The sequence below is a fragment of the Rhineura floridana genome, chromosome 1 (genome assembly GCF_030035675.1).
Source record: "Rhineura floridana isolate rRhiFlo1 chromosome 1, rRhiFlo1.hap2, whole genome shotgun sequence".
Lineage (NCBI taxonomy): Eukaryota > Metazoa > Chordata > Lepidosauria > Squamata > Rhineuridae > Rhineura > Rhineura floridana.
In genome coordinates this window covers 185868830-185894517 of record NC_084480.1, presented here as the reverse complement: position 1 = coordinate 185894517, position 25688 = coordinate 185868830, and the positions used below count along the sequence as shown (strand labels likewise).

The 25688-nt window shown below is 44.9% G+C and overlaps 1 protein-coding gene across 10 annotated transcripts in view; it reads left to right on the top strand.

Annotated features, from left to right (window-relative positions):
• CTNND2 (catenin delta 2) overlaps positions 1 to 25688 on the top strand; it is a 1018171-nt gene that overhangs the window by 763378 nt on the left and 229105 nt on the right. For all 10 annotated transcript variants that reach the window (XR_009758379.1, XM_061589265.1, XM_061589272.1 and 7 more), the window contains one exon: positions 1420 to 1552. Coding sequence is in view for 9 of the 10 variants with exons in the window: in XM_061589265.1 (XP_061445249.1) it covers positions 1420 to 1552 (133 nt within the window). In the remaining variant the exon portion in view is untranslated. The remainder of the gene's footprint in view (positions 1 to 1419; positions 1553 to 25688) is intronic.

The window sequence follows — 25688 nt, the reverse complement described above, 5'->3', positions numbered from 1 at the left end:
GATCCTTGTACATTCAGGTACAAATAATGTGAGGAAATAGTGAGCACAACTGTAACCTAATTGAGTTTCCAGACTTGATTCAACCATGGGTTGTTTCTCTGTAAGAAGAGAACTACGTTGGTCCAGCCTGACTTAAGAGAATGGGTATGAGGATTTTGCTTCTCTGTAAGAAGAGAACTACATTGGTCCAGCCTGACTTAAGAGAATGGGTGTGAGGATTTTGCATGCTTGCAGACATAGTGCCAGTCTCAAGACGGATCTAAGCAGGGCCGGGTCCAGGCATGCGGGGGCCCTTGGGCATCAGCTTGCCCTGGCCCCCGGTGTGTGTGTGTGTGCGCGTGCCCCCCACGGCCCCCCTTACCTGTCTGGGCATTAGCATTGCCCTTAATGAAGGTCTGTTTTAGCATTGCCCTTAATGAAGATGGTGGCCGTGTCTTCCCTAAGGGGAATGAAGCCTCCGCCACCATCTTTGTTGATGGCACACGTGCATGCTACTCGCACACATCTCTGCCATCAACTAAGATGGCGGCAGCGGCTTCAGTACCTTAGGGAAGCTGCGGCCACCATCTTCATTAAGGGCAATGCTAAAAAGCCGGCTGACAGGTAAGTGGGAGTGTGGGGGGGGTGCAGATCGCGTGGGGGGGTGCAGATCGCGTGGGGGGGTGCAGATCGCGGGGGGGGTGCAGATCGCGGGGGGGGTGCAGATCGCGGGGGGGGTGCAGATCGCGGGGGGGGTGCAGATCGCGGGGGGGGGTGCAGATCGCGGGGCGGGCGGAGGGCCCCTCAGGGGCTCCTCAGGGGCTCCTCAGGGGCTCCTCAGGGGCTCCTATAGCTCTGGGGCCCTCGGGCCAGTGCCCAACCTGGCCGCCCTTTAGAACTGGCCCTGGATCTAAGGAGAACTGGCCCTGGATCTAAGGAGAACTGGCTTCTTGCAGCTGAGCCCAAGTTCTTTGTTACAGCACTGCGAAGCACTTTAGATGATGGTCCTTCTCTGAGGCCATTTTGGTTCCAATGTTTCTCTCCCAGCCCGAATCTGGTACTTGGGATTGGCTCTATTCAGCATCAATGAGAAAGCATGTCTGTGCATATTGAATGTGATTTTGTGTATCTTTGTTTTCATAATCTTTATCAGGGCTTCCTATAGTGCGTTTTATTTCTATTATTTTTGAATAATAGAACTTTGAGAAAACTAATTAAGCAAAAGCTACCTTTCTATGATCATTATATTTTTAAATTTTGGGGTAGTTATGGCACTGGTTTCCTTTTATGTTCATTCTGGCAGTGTTACCAATAATTCTCCCCCTCAGTACATTTCCTGTTAGCTTGGTACATCAAACTGTTAGCAGGAGCAATTACAGGTGTGTGCTGCTATCATTATTAGGGCCACTGATAAATCTTTTCTTGTTTCTTTGTGTACAGAGAGTTTGGATGGAGAGATCCAGAACTTCCAGAAGTCATTCAGATGTTACAACATCAGTTCCCCTCAGTACAATCCAATGCTGCTGCCTACTTACAGCATCTCTGCTTTGGAGACAATAAAATAAAAGCTGAGGTAAGATAATAGGTGAATAACTGTCTCACACACTCTGTGCGTATGTGCATGTTTTCCAAGCTGCTGTTGGAATTCTAAGCTTGTCTTTATGGAGAACTCCAGCAGACCTTCCTATCTCTGCCTTGGTTTGCTCTGTGCTGCAGTGCTGGTTTGTTATGAGGCAGACTTCATGAAGTGAGCTTTGAAGGAAAGAGAAGAAAGTGTCCTGTTCTTCAGGTTTTTTTCCTGTCATTGGGCTGTGTACCAGATTTCTCTCACTAATAGAAGTGTCTTTACCGTTTTGATGCCTCCTTATATAAACCTTTTAGTTACAGGTCAGTTTTAAAGACAGAGGAAAATGTAATCTCAGAACTATAGTTTGTATATCTATTTCCGAGAGAGAGAGGAAGGTTGAGCAAGGCAATAACTGCTTCTTGACCATGAATGTTTTCTCCCCCATGATAGATGTGTGTATTGTAATGATAATGCAAATGTTTTCTTCATTTGTCAGACTTGGGCAGGCCATGGTTCCTGGAAAATACCCATTTCTTGCAATAGTGATATGAGAAAGTAGGCCTCAGTCTAACAATGATTTTTTATGTAACTCTGCCTTAACTGATATTGATTCCAATGATTTGTGCGAATGTGACCTTTTAAAACAAGGTTTTGCACCAGAGTAAAATGTGTTATTACCTCATTTTACCCAATATTTAGCATCCCTGTTTAACATAGATGTTTCTTAAAAGAGGCATTAAGGCATCACCCAGTCGTCTTTGCCTTCTAGTCTGGTTTCACTCATAATAATGACTTCAGAATGAGTGAAGGATTTTCATCATTTGCTTACCTCATGGCAATGCTTTCAACCTTGGACCATATGTCTTCCACTCTGGTGGTGCTATGCTGGGGTGCCAAGCTCTGCATGCCCACTGTGGGTTTTATAGTGGTGCTGAGGCTGCTCAAGCTGTTAGCTGTGTCTCAGTGAGGAAACATGCCCCTCCCTTCCTACCAGGCTGTGGCGGTGCCATCTGCAGCAGCTAGAGACAGCTGTGTTCAGTTTGGGTTAGGTGGGTGATATCCCTTCCAGCGTCGGCATCCCCTCTTACACTCAGTATGTTTCTGATGTGACCCTATGAATTGTAGCAGGATTATTTCTACCTCAGGATGGTTGTGGGAAGGACAGTTTGCCTTTGTGGACCATCCCTTGGACATTCAGCCAAAATATTAAAATGCTAAAAAGTAGGATTGTAATTTTCTTTTTAAAATCTTTATTTATTTATTTGTTTATTGCATTTGTATAGTGCCCCATAGCTGAAGCTCTCTGGGTGGTTTACAACAATTATATTTATTTATTTATTACATTTATATACTGCCTCATAGCCGAAGCTCTCTGGGTGGTTGACAGCAATTAAAAACATTAAAAACAAATATACCAATTTTAAAACACAAAAACCAATTTAAAAACACAATTTAATTTTAAAAAAAACAATTTAAAAACATTAAAAACAAATATACAAATCTAAAAACACATTTTTAAAAAGCAACTTAAAAACACATGCTAAAATGCCTGGAAGAAGAGGAAAGTCTTCACCTGGCACTGAAAAGATAACAGTGCTGGTGCCAGGCACACCTCGTCAAAAAAATCATCCCATAATTTGGGGGTGACCACTGAGAAGGCCCTCTCCCTTGTTGCCAGACTCCCAGCTTCCCTCCGAGTAGGCACCCGGAGGAGGGCCTTGGATGTGGAGCGTAGTGTACAGGTGGCTTCGTATCAGGAGAGGCGTTCCATCAGGTATTGTGGTCCCAAGCCGTATAAGGCTTTATAGGTTAAAACCAGCACCTTGAATCGAGCGTAGAAACATACAGGCAGCCAATGCAAGCGGGCCAGAATTGGTTTTATGTGTTCGAACCATCTGGTCCCTGTTACCAATCTGGCTGCTGCATTTTGCACAAGCTGCAGCTTCAAAGGCAGCCCCATGTACAGTGCATTGCAGTAATCTAGCTTGGAGGTTACCAGAGCATGGACCACTGAAGCCAGTTTATCCCTGTTCAGATAGGGACGTAGCTGGGCCACCAACCGAAGTTGGTAGTAGGCACTCTGTGCCACCAAGGCTACCTGAGCCTCAAGAGACAGAGATGGTTCTAGGAGAACCCCCAAGCTACGAACCTGCGCCTTCAGGGGGAGTGCAACCCCATCCAGGACAGGCTGGACATCCACCATCCGGTGAGAAGAACCACCCACTAACAGCATCTCAGTCTTGTCTGGATTGAGACTCAGTTTATTAGCCCTCATCCAGTCCATTGTCGCAGCCAGGCACCGTTTCAGCACACTGACAGCCTCACCTGAAGAAGATGAAAAGGAGAAATAGAGCTGCGTGTCATCAGCATACTGATGGCAATCCCCTCCAAAGCTCTCGATGACCGCACCCAATGTTTTCATGTAGATGTTGTGAACAGCATGGGGGACAGAACTGACCCCTGCGGAACCTCATACTGGAGAGTCCAGGGTGCTGTGCAATGTTCCCCAAGCACCACCTTCTGGAGCCAACCCACCAAGTAGGAGCGGAACCACCGCCATGCAGTCCCTCCCACTCCCAACTCTGCCAGTCTTCCCAGAAGGATACCATGACCGATGGTATCGAAAGCTGCTGAGAGATCAAGGAGAATTAACAGAGTCACATTCCCCATCTCTCTCCCGACAGAGGTCATCATACAGGGCGACCAAGGCTGTTTCTGTGCCAAAACCAGGCCTGAAACCCAACTGAAATGGATCCAGATAATCGGTCTCATCCAAGAGTGTTTGAAGCTGGTCTGCCACCACTCGTTCAGGGACCTTGCCCAGGAATGGAACATTTGCTACCAGCCTATAGTTATTAAGATTTTCTGGGTCCAGGGAGGGTCTCTTCAGGAGTGGTCTCACTACCGCCTCTTTCAGGCAGCCAGGGACCACCTGGTCTCGCAGAGAGGCATTAATCACTTCCCTGGCCCAGCCGGCTGTTCCATCCCTGCTAGCTTTTATTAGCCAAGAAGGGCAAGGATCCTGCACAGAAGTGGTTGCACGAACCTGTCCAAGCACCTTGTCAATGTCCTCAAGCTGCACCAACTGAAACTCATCCAAGAAATCGGGACAAGGCTGTGCTCTGGATACCTTGCTTGATTCACCTGCTATAACACTGGAGTCTAAGTCCTTGCAGATGCTAAAGATTTTATCCTGGAAGTGCCTAGCAAATTCATTATAGAGGGCCTCAGATGGTTCTACCATGTCCTTGGGGCCAACATGTAATAGCCCCCGGACAATTCTGAAGAGGTTTAAAGAGATTGCTCTAATTAGTATGAAAAAATGAAATGGACTGTCTTCAAGTCGATTCCGACTTATGGTGACCCTATGAATAGGGTTTTCATGGTAAGCGGTATTCAGAGGGGGTTTACCATTGCCTTCCTCTGAGGCTGAGAGGCAGTGACTGGCCCAAGGTCACCCAGCGAGCTTCATGGCTATGTGGGGATTCAAACTCTGGTCTCCCAGTTCGTAGTCCAACACTCTAACCACTATGCCACACTGGCCTTATATAGCCAAAATGGACTTATTTCCATATGCCCCCCCCAAATATTTTCTGCTAAGTCTTTCATTAAAATTCGTCTCTTGATTTTTTTTTCCTGGAAAGCAGTCAGACTATGATTTATTTATTAGATTTATATCCCACCCTTTCTCCCATTAGGAGCCATGGGCAGTAAACAAAAGCATTAAAACACTTTAAAACATCATAAAAACATACTTTAAAATATATTAAAACAAGACATCCTTAAAAATATATTTTTAAAAAGCTTTAAAAATGTATTAAAACAATTCCAACAGAGACGCAGACTGGGATAAGGTCTCTCCTTAAAAGGCTTGTGGAAAGGGGAAGGTCTTCAGGAGGTGCTGAAAAGATAACAAAGATGGTGCCTATCTAATATTTAAGGGGAGGGAATTCCAAAGGGTAGGTGCCACAACTCTTAAGGTCAGTTTCCTATGTTGTGCTGAATGGACCTCCTAATAAGATGGTATCTGCAGGAGGCCCTCACCTGCAGAGCACAGTGATTGACTGGGTGTATAAGGGGTAAGATGGTCTTTCAGGTATTCTGGTCCCAAGCTGTATAGGGCTTTGTACACCAAAACTAGAACCTTAAACTTAGTCTGGTAGCTAATAGGTAGCCAGTGCAATTCATTCAGCAGCGGGGTGACCTGTTGGCAATATCCTGCCCGTGAGCAGTCTCACTGCATTGTGCACCAGCTGAGCTTCCGGACCAACTTCAAGGGCAGCCCCACAAAGAGTGCATTACAGTAATCCAGCCTGGAGGTTATCAGTGCATGGGCAACAGTGGTCAGGCTATTCCAGTCCAGAAATGGCCATGAATGGTCCAGCAACTGCTATTAATACCATTCATGCACTGTACATCCACAACTTTACACTATAAGAGTTTGATGGGAAGCCCTTGAGCAACTAGCAAATACACAGATTAAAAGCTGTTCATTTATTAGTTGACTTTAAAAAATCACTTAAGATGCTAGCCATGGATGCGCAGGACCTGTCCATTCTGTTGATCAGCCTTTTTTGTTAGATTCTTCATAGCAATTAGAGTTGTGTCTACATATAACAGTAGACACTTCTTATTGTCCTGTGCGGTCAGAAAATGTGTTTTTCTTGCTCCTTCTCTGGGCTGTAATGAACTAATTTTGAAACCATTTTTGCATGCATTGAGTAAAACACATTGTTTGCAGGATGTGTTTTTTCTTTGTTTCATCATCTTTCCAACTAACCATAAATTACAGTTGTGCATTCTTTTCAGTCATGAAGTATTAGACCTTTGTCATTTTTTGAAACCTGTGCCATGCCTCCCGTGTACAACTTGGGTTACGAAGACTACTCTGGTTTAAGATCACTTTAGTCCTATTTGTAATCAATGCCAATGGCACTAAATTAACTTTAATCCTAATATTCCAGTTTAACTCATATGTGGATTGCAGCTTTTTTTTGTCTGAACCTATGCTTGCTAATTTTTAAAATGCTTTTCTCTACTTGGTTGTTATGTGCAATTTACAGTAGAAGACTACTCTAGAATCACCATTAGAGGGAAAAATAAGAAAAATATTTTTTTCTGTATAATCAGAACAATAATTCAAGCTGTTACATGCAACTATAATAAGCAGTAGAAGCTTTTTTGCACTTCGATGTGATTTTTAAATTGCTGGTTTCTCTGTAAGTAAAATGGTGTTCATAATCTCTCTCTCTCTCTCTCTCTCTCTCTCTCTCTCTCTCTCTCTCTCTCACACACACACACACACACACACACACACACACACACACACACACACACACACACAGACATACATAAACGCAGAAAGGCTGTAGTCTGAAATACATTGTCTCTGTGTTGGTGACTTCTTTGCTATCAGACTAGATTCCTGGATACCAATACAGTAGGGCCCCGCTCATACGGCAGGTTTGGTTCTAGACCCCCGCCGAAAAATGAAAACTGCTGAAAAGTGGATCAGCTGTAGCGTGGGAGTCTGGAATCAGATATTCCCCTCCTCGGGCGCAATCAGCTCCAACGGGAGTCTGATTGCGCCAGAAGAGGAGAACGACTGTAGCACACTACAGCTGATCTTCCCCTCCTCCAGCGCGATCAGCTGGAGTGCAGGGAGCTGCAGCCCCCCCCTCCAGCTGATCACCCTGCTGGCACTGTATTAGCAGAACCCCGAAAAGCAGGGCCCTACTGTATATTAAAAGGACATATGTCAGATATTATTATTGTTTCCTGGGCAGGAGCCTCAAGCTGGTTCCTTAGGTGTCAAAACCCATTAACATATTCACAATACACTCCTTGTATTTGCTTTTGTTGATTTCATCTGGAAGGATTTTAATTTTTCCTTTCCAACTCATTGTAATGAAGCATGATTAATTTAAGTGAACTTAATGATTATAATTAGGATCAGTTTGTAATAAGAAGATCCAGATTCTTTTTATTTTCTTTGCTATGTTTAAATATTGTCAGTATTTTTAAAGTACTTTTTCCCTTACAGATTGCATTGCACACTTTTTGCTAAGACTGTGGCTGATTTTCTGATATGACCATTATAGTTGGAGGTATAGGGTGGTCTTAGTCAGAGTGGATCCATGGAAGTTAATATATATGAGTAACTTTGATTCATTCATTTCAGTGTGTCTATTCTAAGGAGGACTAAGCTGAATACAACCCATAGAGCCACAGTAAAGATCCAAAGTTAAAACTGCAGTGTGTCCCATTGCTGTGTATGGGCTTAATTTTTCAAGCTCAGAATTGACCCAGGACCAAAGTGAGCTAGACATCTGCCCAATCCTGAAAAAAATAGACATTTTGAAGTAGTCAATGCCTACTATGGCTCTAAAATCATATGGACATAGACAAGCCATACTTGAAAGTTATTTACGGTATTTGGTTAAGAAAGTATACATTTTATTTACTTATCTATCACATTTGTCTCTGAACCTTTCTGCAAGATGTTTAGGGTATTATACATTTGAGTTTTCCCATTTTGTCCATTTAACACCGTGTTAGGTTGAGAGAGTGGCTTTTGACTTAAATGACTGGTTTCCTTTGATTTTCTCAGACCAAGTCCAGCTCTCTATTACACTACATTGGTTCTTACAACTATAAATAGCATCATAAACAATCCTTCATCATTTATTAACACTGATGACATTAATCAATTAAATTCACTTAACTATTAATGGTGTCATTAATCAACCTGACGTTCCCTTAAGAGCATGCAGTTAACTGAGGTCAACAGTAGAGATCGCACTGCACAAAAGTCAGACCAGTTAATGGATTGGTAGCGGAAACTCTTTATTAGCCCAAACTTGGCCCAAACGTCAGGCTACAGTTTATGCCACCCAGCCTCCGAATACTATTTGCTTCTATTACGGCACTAGAAGAAACTAAAAATGAACATGTACATACATGCAGTGACTTATTCTCTGGTTTTTGTAGTTCATGAAGCCATAAAGAATTGGTGTTAAGCTGAAGGCATTGTGGAGGTATCTAGAATGGTTGGGTATTTTTCACCTGTGTTTTTGTTAAGGGCTTTGATAGAATTTCCCATTTCTGTAGATGTATTTCCCCTGTTGCACTTCCTTTGCCAAACCCTCTCACATTAAAGAAGGGCAAAGATGAACTTACATTAATCACATCTAATTTGATAAAGGAGTTTAGTCTTATGCAGTGTTGTTGTTGAACTTGTCATGAGCTCATCTACTCATTATTTCATATCTCTGCTGAGAGCCCAGTCACACCTCACTGCCAGTCTTGCATGACTGGCTAGTTAATTTTTCCATATGCTTTATACTTAGCTATAAAGCTAGACAATTAGTGTGATATAGTGAGTAGCATGTGACTGGGAAATGTAGATGTAGACTGGGAAAATCTGGCTTCAAGTGCCCACTCGGCTATGAAGCTTACTGGATATTCACCATCATTCCGCCTAACCTACTTTATGGTTGCTGTAAGGATAAATGGGACCACACGAAGTATACCACTCTGTGCTTTTTAGAGGAAGGGTAAGATACAAAAGTGACAGAGAGAGAACCTGAGAATGTTCTTGCAATTATAAAATGAGTATTGGGGTGCAGGAGAGAACCATATGGGTTACCTTGAGCTCCTTGATGGAAAAGGTAAAGTTGTCCCCGCACTTATAGTGCGAGTCGTTTCCGACTCTTAGGGTGATGTCTTGCGATGTTTACTAGGCAGACCGTATATATGGAGTGAGATTGCCAGTTCCTTCCCCGGCCTTTCTTTACCCCCCAGCATATGCCGGGTACTCATTTTACCGACCACGGGTGGATGGAAGGCTGAGTGGACCTCAACCCCTTTTACCGGAGATTCGACTTCCTCCTTCCATTGGAATCGAACTTTGGCCGTGAGCAGAGCTTTGGCAGCATTACCGCCGCTTACCACTCTGCGCCATGGAGGGTCTTGATGGAAAGGGGACATATAAATGAAATAAATGAGGTAGAACTCTTTTGTAAACACTCCCAGACACATCTATATATATTTGTAGCCTTTTTATTACACTTTAGTGGGACCAAGAAATAGAATCTAGGGCAACTGTGAGGATAAAGGAACAGGGATCTTTAACATTGCCTTCCATTAAATTATAAGGGACAGAATTAATGAGTACAGTACTGTGGGACATCTGGAAGTACGGGCCCATCCATGTCTAACCTCAAAATCCACTTTTTCCATATTCAGTTGGTGGCCTCAAGATCCATACATGTTCTGTTTGTGCTCACATTTATTTTTTAAAACCCGCATTTTCACATCCATATGTGAGGGCATTAATTTGTTTTGGTCTAATTTGCTTCTGCATTAGTCACACCCCTCAATCCACCCCTTTAAGGTGATTGGTCCAAAACAGTACTTTGCTTTTCCTGCTCTTTTCCGGAAGAGTGCAAAAACATATATCTGACTTTTTGAATGAACAGATATGCGGAGGTTTCCGTGTTTGCATAATACTACAAAATAGATTTTAAGTGGAAACGTGATTCAATAAACATTTTATTTTATGTCTCATGGCAAAAGAGTAGGGTTTATAAAAAAAAAAAGCAATGTGATACAGCTGCAGAAGCCACGAGAAGGAAGTACCCTGGTTCAATACCAGAAGCAGGAATGAACTGTAAGCAAGGAGGAGGAGATGTGGAGAGTGGGTGGGATCTAACGTCATCCACCCATAATACAAAAAAATGGGGAAAGATGTCCTCGCTATAGAGGTTAGAGCGGTTAATAATCAGGACAGAAACAATAATCCATTTATAGCAAGATAGGGAAAGTGCAGGTTTAACTAGGGGAAAGTCTGAAATGGCAGGGAACGTCATATAGACGCAGGTGAATTAATGGACACACAAGGGAGTTAGATCACAGATTAAAAGGAGATTCACTAATAGGCAAAAACCCAAAAAATGTTACCAAATGCTTCCAAGCTACATAGGAAGTGGATTGGACTGTGAAAGACCAACCCAAATTGTGTTTGTATTTTGACAACTTTGTAGGGCAGTACAATGTCTCAGATAGGAGGTCAGGTCTCCTGCTCCTTTGCTGCATTCACTATAGCTGCCCAATTTCCCTGCTTTGTAAAGTTTGATAGAAATATCTGTGGGCTATAGGCAGGTTCAAGTCCTTTACAATAAAAACAAAATGATTCTTGCCAAATATATAAACAAAATGTGCTTTCCTTTACTACCCCCGTAATATACAGACTGAAGAGCTTCAAATTTTCTTTTTTGTTCATTGAAAGAGACTATTAGTTCCCCTGAATGCTGTGTTACAATTGCAACATTAAACAATCTCATTACAAGATTTGCTGGTTTTGCAGGGGTTTCATTCTTCAGTTCATCTATCTTGTATTCTCCCAGAATGACTATCCTAAAAGGTCAGCCCATGGAGCATGCTTATTTTTAATTATAATTATTATTTCAATTGATTCCCTCCCCTTTTCTTTTCTCGCTGTCCAGGAGTCTCCCTCCCTGAGCTGACAGAAGTGGTTTCGGAGGTGGTGCTGAGAACTCCCAGACTCTTGGTTCTGGGAGACTTCAACATCCATGCCAAGGCCACTAACTCTGGATGCCTCAGGACTTCATAGCCACTATGACAATCATGGAGCTGTCCCAACTTATCATCAGCCCAACACATGTGGCAGGCCACACTCTGGATCTGGTTTTCTCAACTGGGCAGGAAGAGGGTGATCTAAGAGTGGGGGATATTAACATCAATCCCTTATCATGGTCAGATTACCTCTTGTTGAGATTTAGGCTTTCTGCTGTTTTTGCCCTCTGCAGAGGTGGGAGACTTATTTAGGATGGTCCACCCTTAAAGGCTGATGGATCCAATTGGTTTCCAGATGGTTCTGGAGGATTTTCCCGGCTAATGTGACTGGTGCTCCTGTAGAAGACTCGATTGATCTGTGGAATACTCAGATTGCCTGAGCAATAGACACGATAGCTCCTGAAAGTTCTCTGCCACCTGATAGAGCCCAGTTGGGTCCTTGATAAAGCAGAGCTTAAGGCAATGAAATAAGTTGGGAGATGGCTTGAATAAACATGAAGAAAAACTCCACATGAATGCAGTTGAACACTGGTGAGTGCCCTTTATCAAGCATACCCTGTGGCAGTGAAGGTGGTGAAGAAAACACTTTGCCGCTTCCATTACATCCTCGCCGGGTTATCCATCAGAGCTTTTCCAGGTAGTGCAGGACATTTTACAGTCTGGCCCAAAGTAGATGGTAGAACAGGTGGTGGATCACTGTGACTTGTTTGCAAAACATTCTGAGGATAAAATCACTTGCATCCACTGGGATCTCACCTCTGCTGTTATAAGCAGATGAATCCAGCACTGTCTAGTCCTGTTGTGGTGCTTGGGGACTATTGTTCAGTCCCGTGAAGCCTTCAGTGTGGGGTTCCACAGGGTTCGATTTTATCCCCCATGCTGTTTAACATCTACATGAAACTGCAGAGTGGGATCATTCAGAGTTTTGGAGTGTGTTGGCAGCAAGATGCTGATGATACGCAGCTCTATTTCTCCTTTAAATCTGCAGGTGTGGCAGTTAATGTGCTAGATCAATGTCTGGCTTCGGTAATAAACTGGATGAGAGCCAATATACTGAAAGTTAATCCAGATAAGACTGAAGCACTGTTAGTGAGCAGTTCCGTAAAACAGATGGGTGGGGCATAGACTGCTCTGGATGGGGTTACACTCCCTCTGAAGGAACAGGTGCATAGCTTGGAATTACTTCTGGATCAACTATTGTCACTTGAGGTCCAGGTGGTTTTGGTGGCACAAAGTGCCTTGCATCAAAGTGCCTTCAGTTGGTGGCCCAACTATATCTCTATCTGGAGAAGGATAGCCTAATCTCTGTAGTTTATGCTCTGGTAAATTCTAAATTAGATTAATGCAATGTGTTATACCTGGGGCTGCCTTCGAAGACAGTTCAGAAACTGCAACTGTTGCAGAACTCAGCAGCCAGATTACTAACTGGGACAAGACAGTCAGAATACATAACACCAATTCTGGCACAGCTGCACTGGCTACCAATTAGTTTCCAGGCCAAATTCAGAGTGCTGGTTTTGACCTTTAAACCTTATGCGGCTCAGGACCCCAATATTTCAAGGACTGCCTCTCCCCTCATGAAACAGTCCAGACCGTGTGTTCATCATCGGAGATCCTGCTCCATGTGCCCCCTCCTAGGGAAGTGCAGAGGGTGACAACACAAGAATGAGCCTTCTCAGTGGTGGCTTCCGTTTGTGGAATGCTCTCCCCAGGGAGGCATGCCTGGCACCATCACTGTCTGTCTTTAGGCACCAGGTAAAAACATTCCCCCAAGGCCTTTGGAGTTTAATTTTGTTTTTAGTCAAGTGGGGAGGAGATGGATTTTGTTTTTATGTAGTTTGAGTATTTTACGATGTTTTTATTGTTTTTATATCTGTTTTTAATGTTGAAAGCTGCTTTGAGTTTTCAGTTTGGAGAAAATGACATAAACATAATTAATGATGATGATGATGTCAGTTTAGAATCTCTTAAGGGTGATACATTCTTTTCTTCCATTGCTTTTATGAGTTTCATTTAGAGAAAATAACTGTGCTTATTTCATAAAAGCATATCATTCAATTTCTAAGCCATCTTTTTGTCTTAGGTTTCTGTCTGAAATAAACTTTACATAGGCCTGCTGCAGATGTAACATTTCCCAGTGAGGAGCACCCCATAGGTTCACATATTTCACACATTTCCCTCTGTATGAACCCCTTCCCTTTCATTTATAAGGTGAAAATGGTATTAAATTTGCACCAGCACTAACGCTAACCATGGTTAGCTTTAAACCAGAACCTAAAGCTCAGCCCAATGACATAGGCAAGTTATCCAGCTAATTTCAGGGACATTGTCGGGGATTCCTCCGATCCCTCAGCCTCACTTCACATGAAAACAGGCTCCCTTAACTCTTCAGTGCCACCAGTTCACACGGAATACTATTAAAATCCTCTTAGTATTGTGTATGGGAGCTTTAGGTGTGAAATGCCACCACCACTGACAGTATAAATGTTAAACTATGTTAGTAGGTATATTAAAATTATATTATTTACAAAAGGGAATACTGTTACTTATTTGGGGACCTTACAAGTACTTGCTGACAGGTTCTAAAGACTCCAGAAACACCACTGCTGTCACCAGCCTTTAAGTGGCTCTCCCTCATGGCCAATCTCCTTAAACTTCCACCCCAGCCAATTACTTCCACAACTCAGTCCAGGTACTGAGGCCAATCTGCCTCTGTGCCCCCACCCCAAGCTCATCTGGTTGCACTCCTTTCTCCTGTGCATGGAAAAGCTGCTCTCAGGTGGGTAGCTAGCTCCACCTAGTGGTTGAAGGCAGAAGAGGGCTAAAGAGTTTTGTTTTTCTTACAAAGACTTCCTGCTCTGCGCAGCTCCTTATTTCAGTTTCTCTTCTGCCTTCCACCAAGAACTGTTGATCTAGCTCCTCTCTGCGTTCAGCCCTGTATAGTTTGGTGTTTTTTTCCTATTGTGTGTCTGTACAATAGGGCCTCACTCATATGGCAGGTTAGGTTCCAGACCCCCACTGAAAAGCAAAAACCACTGAAAAGCGGATCAGCTGTAGCATGAGAGTCTGGAACCTAACCCGCTGATCGCACCAGAGGAGGATCAGATCAAGCGCGGGAGTCTGAGAGCCCCGAGGAGGAGAAGATTAGCTGTAGCTCGCTACAGCTGATCTTCCCCTCCTCCGGCATGATCAGATCGAGCACGGGGGTCTGATCACGCCAGAAGAGGAGATCACCTGTAGCACTCTACAGCTGATCTTCCCCTCCTCCGGCAAGATCAGCTGGAGTGCGGGAGTCTGATCGCCCCGCTGGTGCCATATTAGCAGAACGCCGAAAAGCAGCGCACCAAGAAGCAGGGCCTTACTGTACCTTTTCCTTCCTTTACTGTTTTCCTATGTGTGTCTTGTTTAAAACAAACAAAAAGGGCTTTGCCACCACACCAAAGAAGACTCAGGACACAGATATGGTATATAATAATAAATAAATAAATAAAATTTATTTTTCAGTTGCCTATCTGTCCGGGTTAGGGATACTCTAGGTGACGTACAACAAGAATAAAAACAATACATATATATATCAACATAACCAATTTTTAAGCTAAAAAACCATCCTTTAGTTCATTATAACATAGAATTAATCTGTCCCAATCTTGTAGGCCTGCCTGAATAGCCAGGTCTTTAAGGCTCGGTGATAGCTGGACAAGGAGGGAGCATGTCTAAGATCAAAAGGGAGGGAGTTCCAGAGGGTGGGGGCCACAACAGAAAATGCCCTCTCTCTGGTCCGCACCAGCCTAGCTGTTCTCACCGGTGGGACCGAGAGAAGGTCTTGCGAGGCTGATCTCGTCAGGCGGCACAATCGGTGATTCTGGAGGCGTTCCTTCAAATATACTGGGCCGAAACCATATAGGGTTTTAAAGGTCAACACCAACACCTTGAATTGGGACCGGTAGACAACTGGTAGCCAGTGAAGATCTAATAACAGTGGGGTGATATGATCCCAGCGACGGCTATGCGTAATCAAGCGTGCCGCCGCATTCTGTACCAGCTGTAATTTCCGGACCGTTTTCAAGGGTAACCCCACGTAGAGCGCATTGCAGTAGTCTAAGCGAGAGGAGACCAGGGCATGTATCACTTGGGGGAGCAGATGAACAGGAAGGTAGGGTCGCAGTCTCTTATTAAAATATAACAAATATTAAGCTAAAATCCAGTTCAGTCAAATTAATCCAATTTAACTCCTTCGGGCAGGTGAGGGGCAGACTAACTAGTAGGGAATACTCCTTCAATCTTAAAATAGGTCAGTTAACTTGGACTGTAACTCCCCACCAAGGATATGGGAAAAGTCATCCCTCCTTGCTATTGGAGTCAGGTATGTGGTTCCAACTTCTGCATCATGGCCCCACCGTACAGGTGTTCACCACAATGTGCAAGCCGGTCCCACTAGGACACTCCCCAGATCCGCACCAGACATTAAGCACTGATGGTTCCCTAGGGAGTGCCCTTTACCAAAATGCCTCCGCCTCCTTACTTTTTCCCCAAATACCTCACCTGCCCGAATTCCACACCAGCCAAAGCACAACCCGAACCACTCCCAGAAAGCCAATCAAATCAAACCAAGCAGTATGGAGTAGGCGAAACCAAAGGGATTCTGAAATCAGGATCCCCCCCAAAAAATTCCTACTCAGCCCCGTTGGCGACTAGCAAAGCCCATACTGACAAGGGAGGGAGGGAGGGCAGGTGCCGCAAGGCAAAAAAGGCAGGTCTTCCAGGGAGGAGCAGTCTTATATATCCGCTGATCCCTGTTTCCTAATTGGCCCTAAAAATACCACCTGACCCCCTTTGCTTTCTTCGCAAACCTTCCCGAGCCTTCTATTAATTATGGGTGGTGGCAAACATGCCCCCTCAAAGTGGGAACACCATTGCCACCACACCAAAGAAGACTCAGGACACAGATAAGGTATAATATTATATTTATTAAAATATAACAAATATTAAGCCAAAATCCAATTCAATCAAATTAATCCAATTTAACTCCTTTGGGCAGGTGAGGTGCAAACTAGTAGGGAATACTCCCTCAATCTTAAAATAGGTCAGTCACCTTGGACTGTAACTCCTCACCAAGGATGTGGGAAAAGTCATCCCTCCTTGCTATTGGAGTCAGGTATGTGGTTCCAACTTCCGCATCGTGGCCCCACCATACAGGCGTTCACCACAATGTGCAAGCCGGTCCCACTAGGACACTTCCCAGATCTGCACCAGACATTAAGCACTGATGGTTCTATAGGGAGTGCCCTTTACCAAAATGCCTCAGCCTCCTTACTTTTTCCCCAAATACCTCACCTGCCTGAATTCCACGCCACAAGAGGGGATCAGCTTCAGTTGGTCCCCTCAACCCAAAGAAAACAAAGCCCCCCAAACCCAACCTAAGATCCTCCGATAACAAATTACACCCATGCTCCCAGAGATGAACGCCATCTTCTCAAAACAAATGTGGGGAATGAAACTGAATCCTGTCATGGGGAATGAAAGCCCCACCAAGAGACAAACCAGGTCCCTAACCTTTCTATTAACCCACCTTCTGGACCTATAAATCCTGTGGGGGTGAATCACACCCCTCCACACACTTCTCCCCAGCATATCTGACCATACTAGAACGAGATCCGGATAAGAATGCAGGAGCCAGGTGAAATCATGAGTGACCTTGAGCAGCAAATCCATACCTGGCCGCTGCACAAAGTCATTCTCCCCCAAATGAACTAACAAAACGTGGGGCCGGTTAGCCAAAGACATAATTCAGCACACTAAAGGCATCAATGCATCCCAACAACATGCCCCTCTGAGCCTCCCAGCTAACTGTTGCTCGAGCAGAAAGCTGCAGCTGAGTCCCGGCAAGAGAAGAGAAGGCCCTCCGGTGGGCCCAAAGAATAGAATGGCCCCACAGGACGATCCTCGCAAGAACTGGAAGTCTCCGTGCACCTAAGGAAAACAGAAAAACAAGAGGCTTTAGAATTAATACCTGACATATGACTTGAAAGCTGAAGATCGCCACCTGTCAAGTGCCTGGATACCATCAACATTCATGCCCACAAGGGCCATGGCCGTGGCCACACCAATACGAAAGAATGAAGCCCATAGACTCCAGGATCCCAACCGCTGGCCAATGAAGGCCTGCCGAACAACGGCCCAAAACTGAAACTGAGTCAGGGCAGAACCATCCGCATGTATGAAGAGATAACGCTGGCCTGCAGGCCTGATAGACAGAAATTGGCACACTGCAGAAACTGGGCATAATTCAGGAACTTGGCAACTGCATAAAGATATAATACTACCACGGCCCTTTTGATCAGTCTTAGAGACTTGAAGGGCGAACCTCACTAAATCAGCACCTAGCGTGCAATCACCAGAGCAGAAGGCTCGATAGGACACATCGCGCTTCAAGGAAACTAGAAGTTCACTAGGGCAAAAAGCACCATAGAACATCATCAGAGTTACTGCGGCAAAAAGGTGCGACTCATACTGAGATGGGCACATAGAATTAAACAAAGGCAGGATCTGGAGGACATTGGGCATGATTGGCCTCCTCCAGTCACTGGGCCTGTGAGCAGAACGCAACCAACTCTGAAGGACCTTCTGACCCTAAAATCTACAGAATGATCCTGCAATCCTCTTGCCTTGGAGATGAAGGCCAGCGCAGAGAGGTGTCCAGCGATAATTGAAACATAAATGTTTTGCCCTTTTAAATGTAACATAAACTGCAGCAAATGTGATACAGGAATAGGCCATGCAAAAGGCAGCACGCTGCTGGCTTGGAACGCCTGGAATGTTCCACAGGCATGCTGATACACTCTCTGAGTGCTGGGAGCAAGGCAGAGGCTATGGCAGCCCTCACTTCTAATTCCCGAGGCTCCACAGGAAAGGAGGTAATGCTGACTCGTATGCCCTGAATACAATCTGAACGCATGCCCACGAGGGCGGTGGCCGCTGCTGCTTTAAAAAGAATTGGGTTAGGGCGGATCTGTCGAGATGTACGAACATGTAAAGCTGGCTTGTATGACCAGAATGCATCCAGAACGCATGCCCACAAGGGCAGCGGCAGCAACAGCTCCTGTATGAAGGAAATGTAACCCTTACACTCAGGGATCTCACCCACAGACCCTCATGGCCCTAGGAACATACCAAAAATTAAAATCGAATCACTTTGTAGCAATCGATGCATAAGAAAAGACAGCACTGGCCCACTGGCCTGACAGAAGGAAAGTTCCTTTAGAGCAAAACCAGGCACCAAGTGGGCAATGGGTAGGCCCTCAGCTTCACCACCCAGCTACTACCCCCCTGGTCCATATTGAGCATATGCACTGAAAACATCACAGAAATGTAAGCGCAGGACTCAACCTGACGTGACTTGCCTTGAAGGCTAATACCTTACCAGGCAAAAGGCTTCCTAAACTGTTAAGGCCCCTGCCTGGAAAAACTTTCTCTCGTCAAGAGGGAAGCACAGCGTGCTAATTGAAGGCAGGAGCATCATGAGTACCTCAGGGGTGAATGGCCACATAGGACCAGGCGGCCTTAGGGTGGAATGTGACCAACCCCCTTTGATTTTCGTAGTGGGTTCCGGAATGCACTTGGCCTGGAAATTAAAGGCCAGAGCAGAAAGGTGGCCGGATATGTTTTCTAAAGTAACACCCTGACCCCTTTAGAAGAGCATGAACTGCAAAGGTGTAAAACTGATATCAGCCACACCCGACGTAGGGCATGTGAAGAAGGCATCAGTAATGTCATTCTGCAAACCCGGAACATGCCGAGCGATGAACAGAGTATTAAAACGTATAATGCAGAGCAAACACGCACAAGGTGCATCACTCCAGAGTTGTAGGGATTTACCACACAACCATAGCTGGATGCCGCCCCAAAAAAGTACCGTGTGGTTCCAAAAGGCAGAAGATCAGATATGTACCACAAGCACTATTGGAAAAGAGCCTGAGAAAATAAAAACTAGAGTGAGCCCCATGTCCCTCAAGGCAGCTGGCCAATGCCCAGCATACCCAAGGTTCCTGGAATAGATACCAAAACCCAACCACCAGCTGCAACAGAGCTTATCTACAGTTCTGCCTCAAGAAGCAAATCCTCATCTTTAAAAAAGAACTGCTGGTAAAGTTTCATCCATCTGGCATCACATATACTATCCAAGAGAAGTGATCAGGATCTAAATGCCAGCCTGGTCAGGAGCTATGCATGCTTCCCACTGAAGGTTCACCTTCAAATAATATAAACAAGTACTGCCAGCCAGAGGTGTGAATAAGAATCTGACATGCAGCAATCACATATGTGTTTGAAACTGTTGTAAAACAGACATAAATACAGTGAGTACCTGTGTATATGAAACATGCACGGTACAATTGATATTTTTTAGAAATAAATTTAATTCCATTTAAACAAGCCCAATAAAAGCTTTATATTATAGATTTACCAAACTCTGGATCAGCCCTTGAGGCAAGGACCAGCAGGCTGTCATTTTAAAATGCACATATTTATTTTTCACTTAGTTATTTCAGAGATGAAACACAGGATGTGAAACTGCAGGCAATAGGATGCCTTACACAACCAAGTGTACCTAAATAATATAGAGAACTACTCCCAAATATAAAGAACTATTTACACAATCTTATTAACTGCTAAAAATCCCTAATTAGAAATAGAATTAACCTAACCATAACCAGCCGGGATTCAGATCTATCGAACTTATGATATCTCATATTTTAATCAGCTGCATGAAATGTCTTGGCTCTCATAATGGAATGCACACAATAAGATTTTATCTAGCTAAAGAGCATTCCATTTGAACTTGCATGGCAACCAGTACCTTCCTATAAATCGCACTCAGTTAGATGATTTGAATCTTTTAGGAAATCTGAATGGCACGATTTTAATTTCTTGCATTAAAGCACCTCTGAGGAGGATATTGTATAGGCATTTATCATTTCCTCGATGCATGATAGATGCAGCAGTAGAATTATGAAGCTAACATCTGAAGCAGCATCCTAAAATTAAATAAAGAATATAGGAGTATCAAAAATAAATCTATTTCTTGAAACCTCCTGAGTCAAAGGTTGACAAATTCGTTGAAGATTATAATACCATAATACTATAAGAGCATGAGACTCTCAATCTCAGGGTTGTGGGTTACTGTAAACCGCCCAGAGAGCTTCAGCTATGGGGCGGTATATAAATACAATAAATAAATACATAAACTCAATCTGGCAAATGCCAATTCACATTATTTGAACATTAAAATACAGCGCACTGTGGCAAATTACTTCCACTCCGCACTCACACATGTTTAATATGTGTATTATATAAATTGCATACACGATTAACACATGATTAATACTCTAAATTTATATGAAAATCATCATATTTAATTTTTGATGAGGGATTCGTGCAACCTTTGGATATCCATATATATACAAAACTAGCAATATTAATTAATTAATTAAATTTATCATTATTAATCAATATATATATATATTTCTTTTATAACAAAATAAGGCAATTCAATTTGACACTCCCCACCCCTCCAAGCAACTATCAACTGAAAAACAGAGGGGGGGGAGGAGAACCCCTTTTATTATTATTATTTATACTTTTTATTATTCATTTATTTAAATGTAAACATTGGTGCCATAAGCGCAGGGCAAATGATGTGGAAACCACCCTCCAATAGCCTTGCTACCAGGATCAAGACAAAAGGCTGGGTCCGGAAGGCGGGAGGGAGGGGAACACATTGCAGGAAAATTATAAAAGGCAACGACGGGCAGGCACAGAAACAGCGCTGCCGCACCAACACTGGCTGACAAGGCTAATAAATAGCCAGCCAGCCAGCCGCTGCGCAGCTGACAAGCAGGTATGGGGGAAAAAGAAAACCACTTAGCCGCCCCGTGAACGAGCGGTAAAAAACCACCCACTCCACTGGCTTGTTCAAAAGCCAGCCAGACACCTGCCTAATAGGAGATAATCGGGAAGAAAAGGAGAAGGGCAGCGTTCAAGCACACAGCTGATGAGTGGGAAAATCGCCCTCCTCACCACCGGCTTATTCAAACTCCCATCCAGTCACCCTCCTTACAGCTGATAAGCAGGAAGAAAAGGAGGGAGGAAGCCCCCAGCGCGTGGCTGATGAGTGGGAAGATTGCACACACACACACACACCAGCTCATTCAACAGCCGGACAGACACTCTCCTTGCTGCTGATAAGCGGTAAAGGTGGGAGGAAGTGCTGCAGCGCACAGCTGATGAGCGGGAAAGATACCCCCCACCAGCTTATTCAAAAACAGGCCAGACACCCGCCCCACAGCTGATGAGCAGGAGGGGAAGCGCTCCAGTGCACAGCTGATAAGCGGTAAATTAAAACACCACCACCACCTCGCCTGAACCAGCTGCTAAGCGCAGCAGGCGGGTGGGAGCACGTGGCGCAGAGAGGGAAATCTGACTGTGAGTCCTAGAGAGAGTGAAGGAGGAGAAGCAGCACGAAAAGCCCAGCGAGACGCTGATCGGACCCCTTGCCAGCACGAGATGAGAGGATAGCTGCTGCAAGGCAAAAAAGGCAGGTCTTCCAGGGAGGAGCAGTCTTATATATCCGCTGATCCCCGTTTCCTAATTGGCCCTAAAAATACCACCTGACCCCCTTTGCTTTCTTCACGAACCTTCCCGAGCCTTTTATTTATGGGTGGCAGCAAACGCCCCCTCAAAGCGGGAACACCATTGTCATTTTTACGTTTCTTCCCCTCCCGAGACTTCATGGCGGTGCTGAGCCAATCGCAAAGCAGCCACCTCACTGCTTCAGCTGCGAGACCACTGTCTTCTTCTTCTTCGTTGTACTCTGCCCCCCAGCTTCGTTTCTCAGGTGCATCTGTGCCTGTCTACCAGCAATCACCCGACCGACCTCCTCCTTTCATGGCATGAGTGGGAGCGCCTCTTGCAGCATGCTCCCCAGGACGCCGAGTGCCTGCCATCCCCTCCTCCATCCTCTTGCCTGCAGAAGTCCTCAGTGGGATGCTCAAACCACAGGGGAAGCGTATCCCCCCCACAGCTCATCAGCACCTGGCCCGGCTATTATCCCAGCCCTTAGCCCCCATAAGACCTGCAGCGTGGTTTGTGCCCATGGGGAAGGCAACACACAAATCAGATCACTCATCAAAGAAACCTAAGTCACTTCAGCCTCACACTACAATGGAAGTCGTGCCTCTGCCATTATCCAACCAGGCCCTAGGGCCTTTAGGTTCTATTGAATTCCAGGCAGAGGTAGCCATAGGCCGCCCCTGTTCCAGCAGGCACGAGGTGGCTGAGGCATGTACTGTTGTGGGCAGGGTGGCTCCACAACAACTTGCACCTAAGAGAAGTAGGGGAACCAGTCACGACAGGCAGTGGCCTGGTGATGCACAGAGGGCTGCACCAAAGGAGGCTCATAGCAACATGTGCAGGTCACAGAGGGACCTGGAATCCCTATCTGAGGAGGAAGGCACCCAATTCCAGCCCACCCTGGACACGATTTTTTTCTACATTGTCTTCTCCTGAGGAGTTTAAAGGCTTCCTCGAGACAGCTATGTCTCACCAAATGTTACAGGAGAAGAGGGGTGAAGCATCCTTCGTTTCATCCTCTTCATGTCAGGAACTCCCAAGTTCAGGGGGTAGTGCACAACCCACACTGTTCTCATGCTCAGCCTCTACAGTTTCAGTTATCACCACACATGCTACAACAATTAAAGGAACAGCTGAGAGATTTTCTCCTAATGGATCTAGCCAGAGATCTTTCCACATCAGTGGCTGAGGATCAACACCCCACACAGGACACACCAGCCACAGCACCCACTCTGCCACCTTCAGGGTAAGTGGCACAGGGCCTCACTACACTATCATAGATGTCTGGTGAAGATCAGATCAAAAGGGAGGCAGTTAGTCTGAGGGGCTGCCCTGAAGAAAGGTCTTGCCAGAGGGAAGTAACACAAGTGGGGGAATAATACTGGCAAAACTGTCCCACAGAAAAAATATTTGGTCTTACCATAAAACGGTTTTCTCTGTGCATGTCAAAAGCTGATCTCAGGTGGGGGGCTAGCTCCACCTAGTGGCTGAAGGCAGAAGAGTGCTAAAGAGTGTGTGTTATATAAGTGTGCGTGCGTGCGTGCATGTATGTATATGTTTATGTATGGGCACAATTCTTCCCTCAGCTACTCTCATCAACCAACTCCTCTCTCCACTTTAACCAGCCTCTACTGCCCTCTCTAATAGCTGATTGTCAGTTAACTCCCTTCTGCCTGGAAACTCCAGCCAGTCAGAAAGAATTTACCTGATAAGAATCTAGAATCTTAAAGCAAATCTTAAAGCGATCATGTCTCTCTCCTCTCAGAATCTGTCACCAAGCAGCTACTGCCAAGCAGACTTGCAGATGTCATATGACATTTCTTTTAAACACAAGCACATACATAGCATTTCTCCACAGGCACCTATGCCTCTACTTAAATATGTAACCGCATTGGCCTCTTGTGAGAGAGTATCTGTTGCTGAGAGAGGAGATGGTGGGACATCTGTTAGGAAACAGGTGTTGCTGTTACCTCAATTGCATTCTCCTTCTCCCTGATCTTCTGCCATGAGCAGAGAATACACATGTGGTTTGATGAAGCAGGCAGCACCCCAGCCATCAGCAGATACTTTAATGCCCTCCTCCCACCCCCCAAATATCTCTGCACAATAACACCTGGCAGGTTGAGAAAGGAAGAAGGGGTGAAAGAGAGGGGGTAGGGATTGCACTGAGAGCTTATCTGCTCCAGAACCCAGATGGTTAGGTGTAGGGGGCAGAAGAAATCTAGACTCAGGGAGCTATTTCCTGAGAAAGAGAGGCTGGCTATGCTTGGATATGTCTTTGATCAAGACGGATCTAGGCTGGGCTGTGCTTAAAATTCTCTTGCAGCTCCCTGTTGGAAATTAGGCAAGGATGCTGGGCTCCAGAGCTTTTCTCATGGGCTTCCACCCTTCCAATTTGTTTTGTTCAGTAACAGTATAGGCTTCGATTTGCAAACCTGCTATTCTTTGCGTAGAGCAGGGATGGGGAACTTCAGGCCCAGAGACCAATGTGGCCCTCCAGGTCTTTCTACCTGGCCTTCGGGACTCTCCCCAGGTCACTCACTCTCCTGAGCCACACCCTTCACAAGCCCTGATTTGCATCCTCAGGTATTTTTACCTGGCTCAGAAAGGCCATAGTTCAGTGGTAGAATATCTAATTTCCACCCAGAAGATCCCATGTTCAATCACTGGCATCTCCACATAGGGTTGGGAATGTCCCCTGCCTGAAACCTTGGATAGCCACTGACAATCAATGTAGACAGTACTGAGCTAAATGAAGCAATGGTCTGACACAGCACAAGTCAGCTTCCTATGCTACTATGGATGGATGTGTCCTTATCAGAGTCCAAATGCACCTTGATGGATGTGTGAATATATGTTGAAACTAGCCAACTCTGCAAAAGGTAACACACACACACATTGTTCCACCCGCTTTTGTTTCTGACCATACCCACCACTGACATGTGTTCCCCAGAGGTTTATCCAGAAGTGAATGTGGCCCTTGGGTTAAAATAGGCTCCTTGCCCCTGGCATGGAGCAAAGGGGGGGAGGTGGATTATAATCCCTCCATTTGCTTGCAACTTCCACCCAAAATATGGCCAATCCTGGTTTTAGATTTAGATCGTATTGGTTGTTGATGTTGTAATCTGGATATCTATCATAGAACCAAACCAGAACAGTTCTGCTTCTCAAATGTGTACTGCACTTTGCTCTTAGCACCATCTTTTTTAAAGAAAAAAGTAGTTCTCCTTGGGAGATGCTTTGCATATCATCAGAAGCACTTTGTTCTCTGTAACCAGATGCAGGTGCCTAGCAGAAGAAAAGCAGAGCCTGCCTGGGCTTGGCAAAATGCATCATGTGAGAGTCATTGTGGGCTCTAGGGGTCTTTAGGCTGCAATCGTAGGCATTAGACTGTATGAGGAGGCTAAAGCAGCTGTGGGTGTAAGGCCTACAAACTTCTGATAGCAATCCTAACCACAGATTTGAAACCGTTTTCTAGGAATCATGGTTGTATAGAATATTTTTTAGTGGTGCCTTTTGTTTTGCTGGAGAGAATGTCGAAAGAAAATGGCTCTACTGGATTATTTTTTGTGGGGGGGAGTAGTGTATTGTCTTCCCAGAATCATGGTATTTAAATGGTTTTGACTTTCATGTTGAAGTTGTTTCATTCTACTCATGATTGGAGACTTTCTGTTACATTGGAACCCTGTTCAGATGACATTTATTATTGTATGAAATAGGGGTGAGGAACTCCAGATGCTGCTGGACTCCAACTCTGATTAGCCCCAGCCAGCATGACCAATGATGGTAGTTGCTGTCAGCAACAGCTGGGAGGCCACAGGTTCCCCACCTACTTCCCTGTTGGATCTATGGGGATCTATATGACACAGGATAATTTTATTCCTGTTCGTTTTGATACTGAAAATGCAAAAAAAAATAA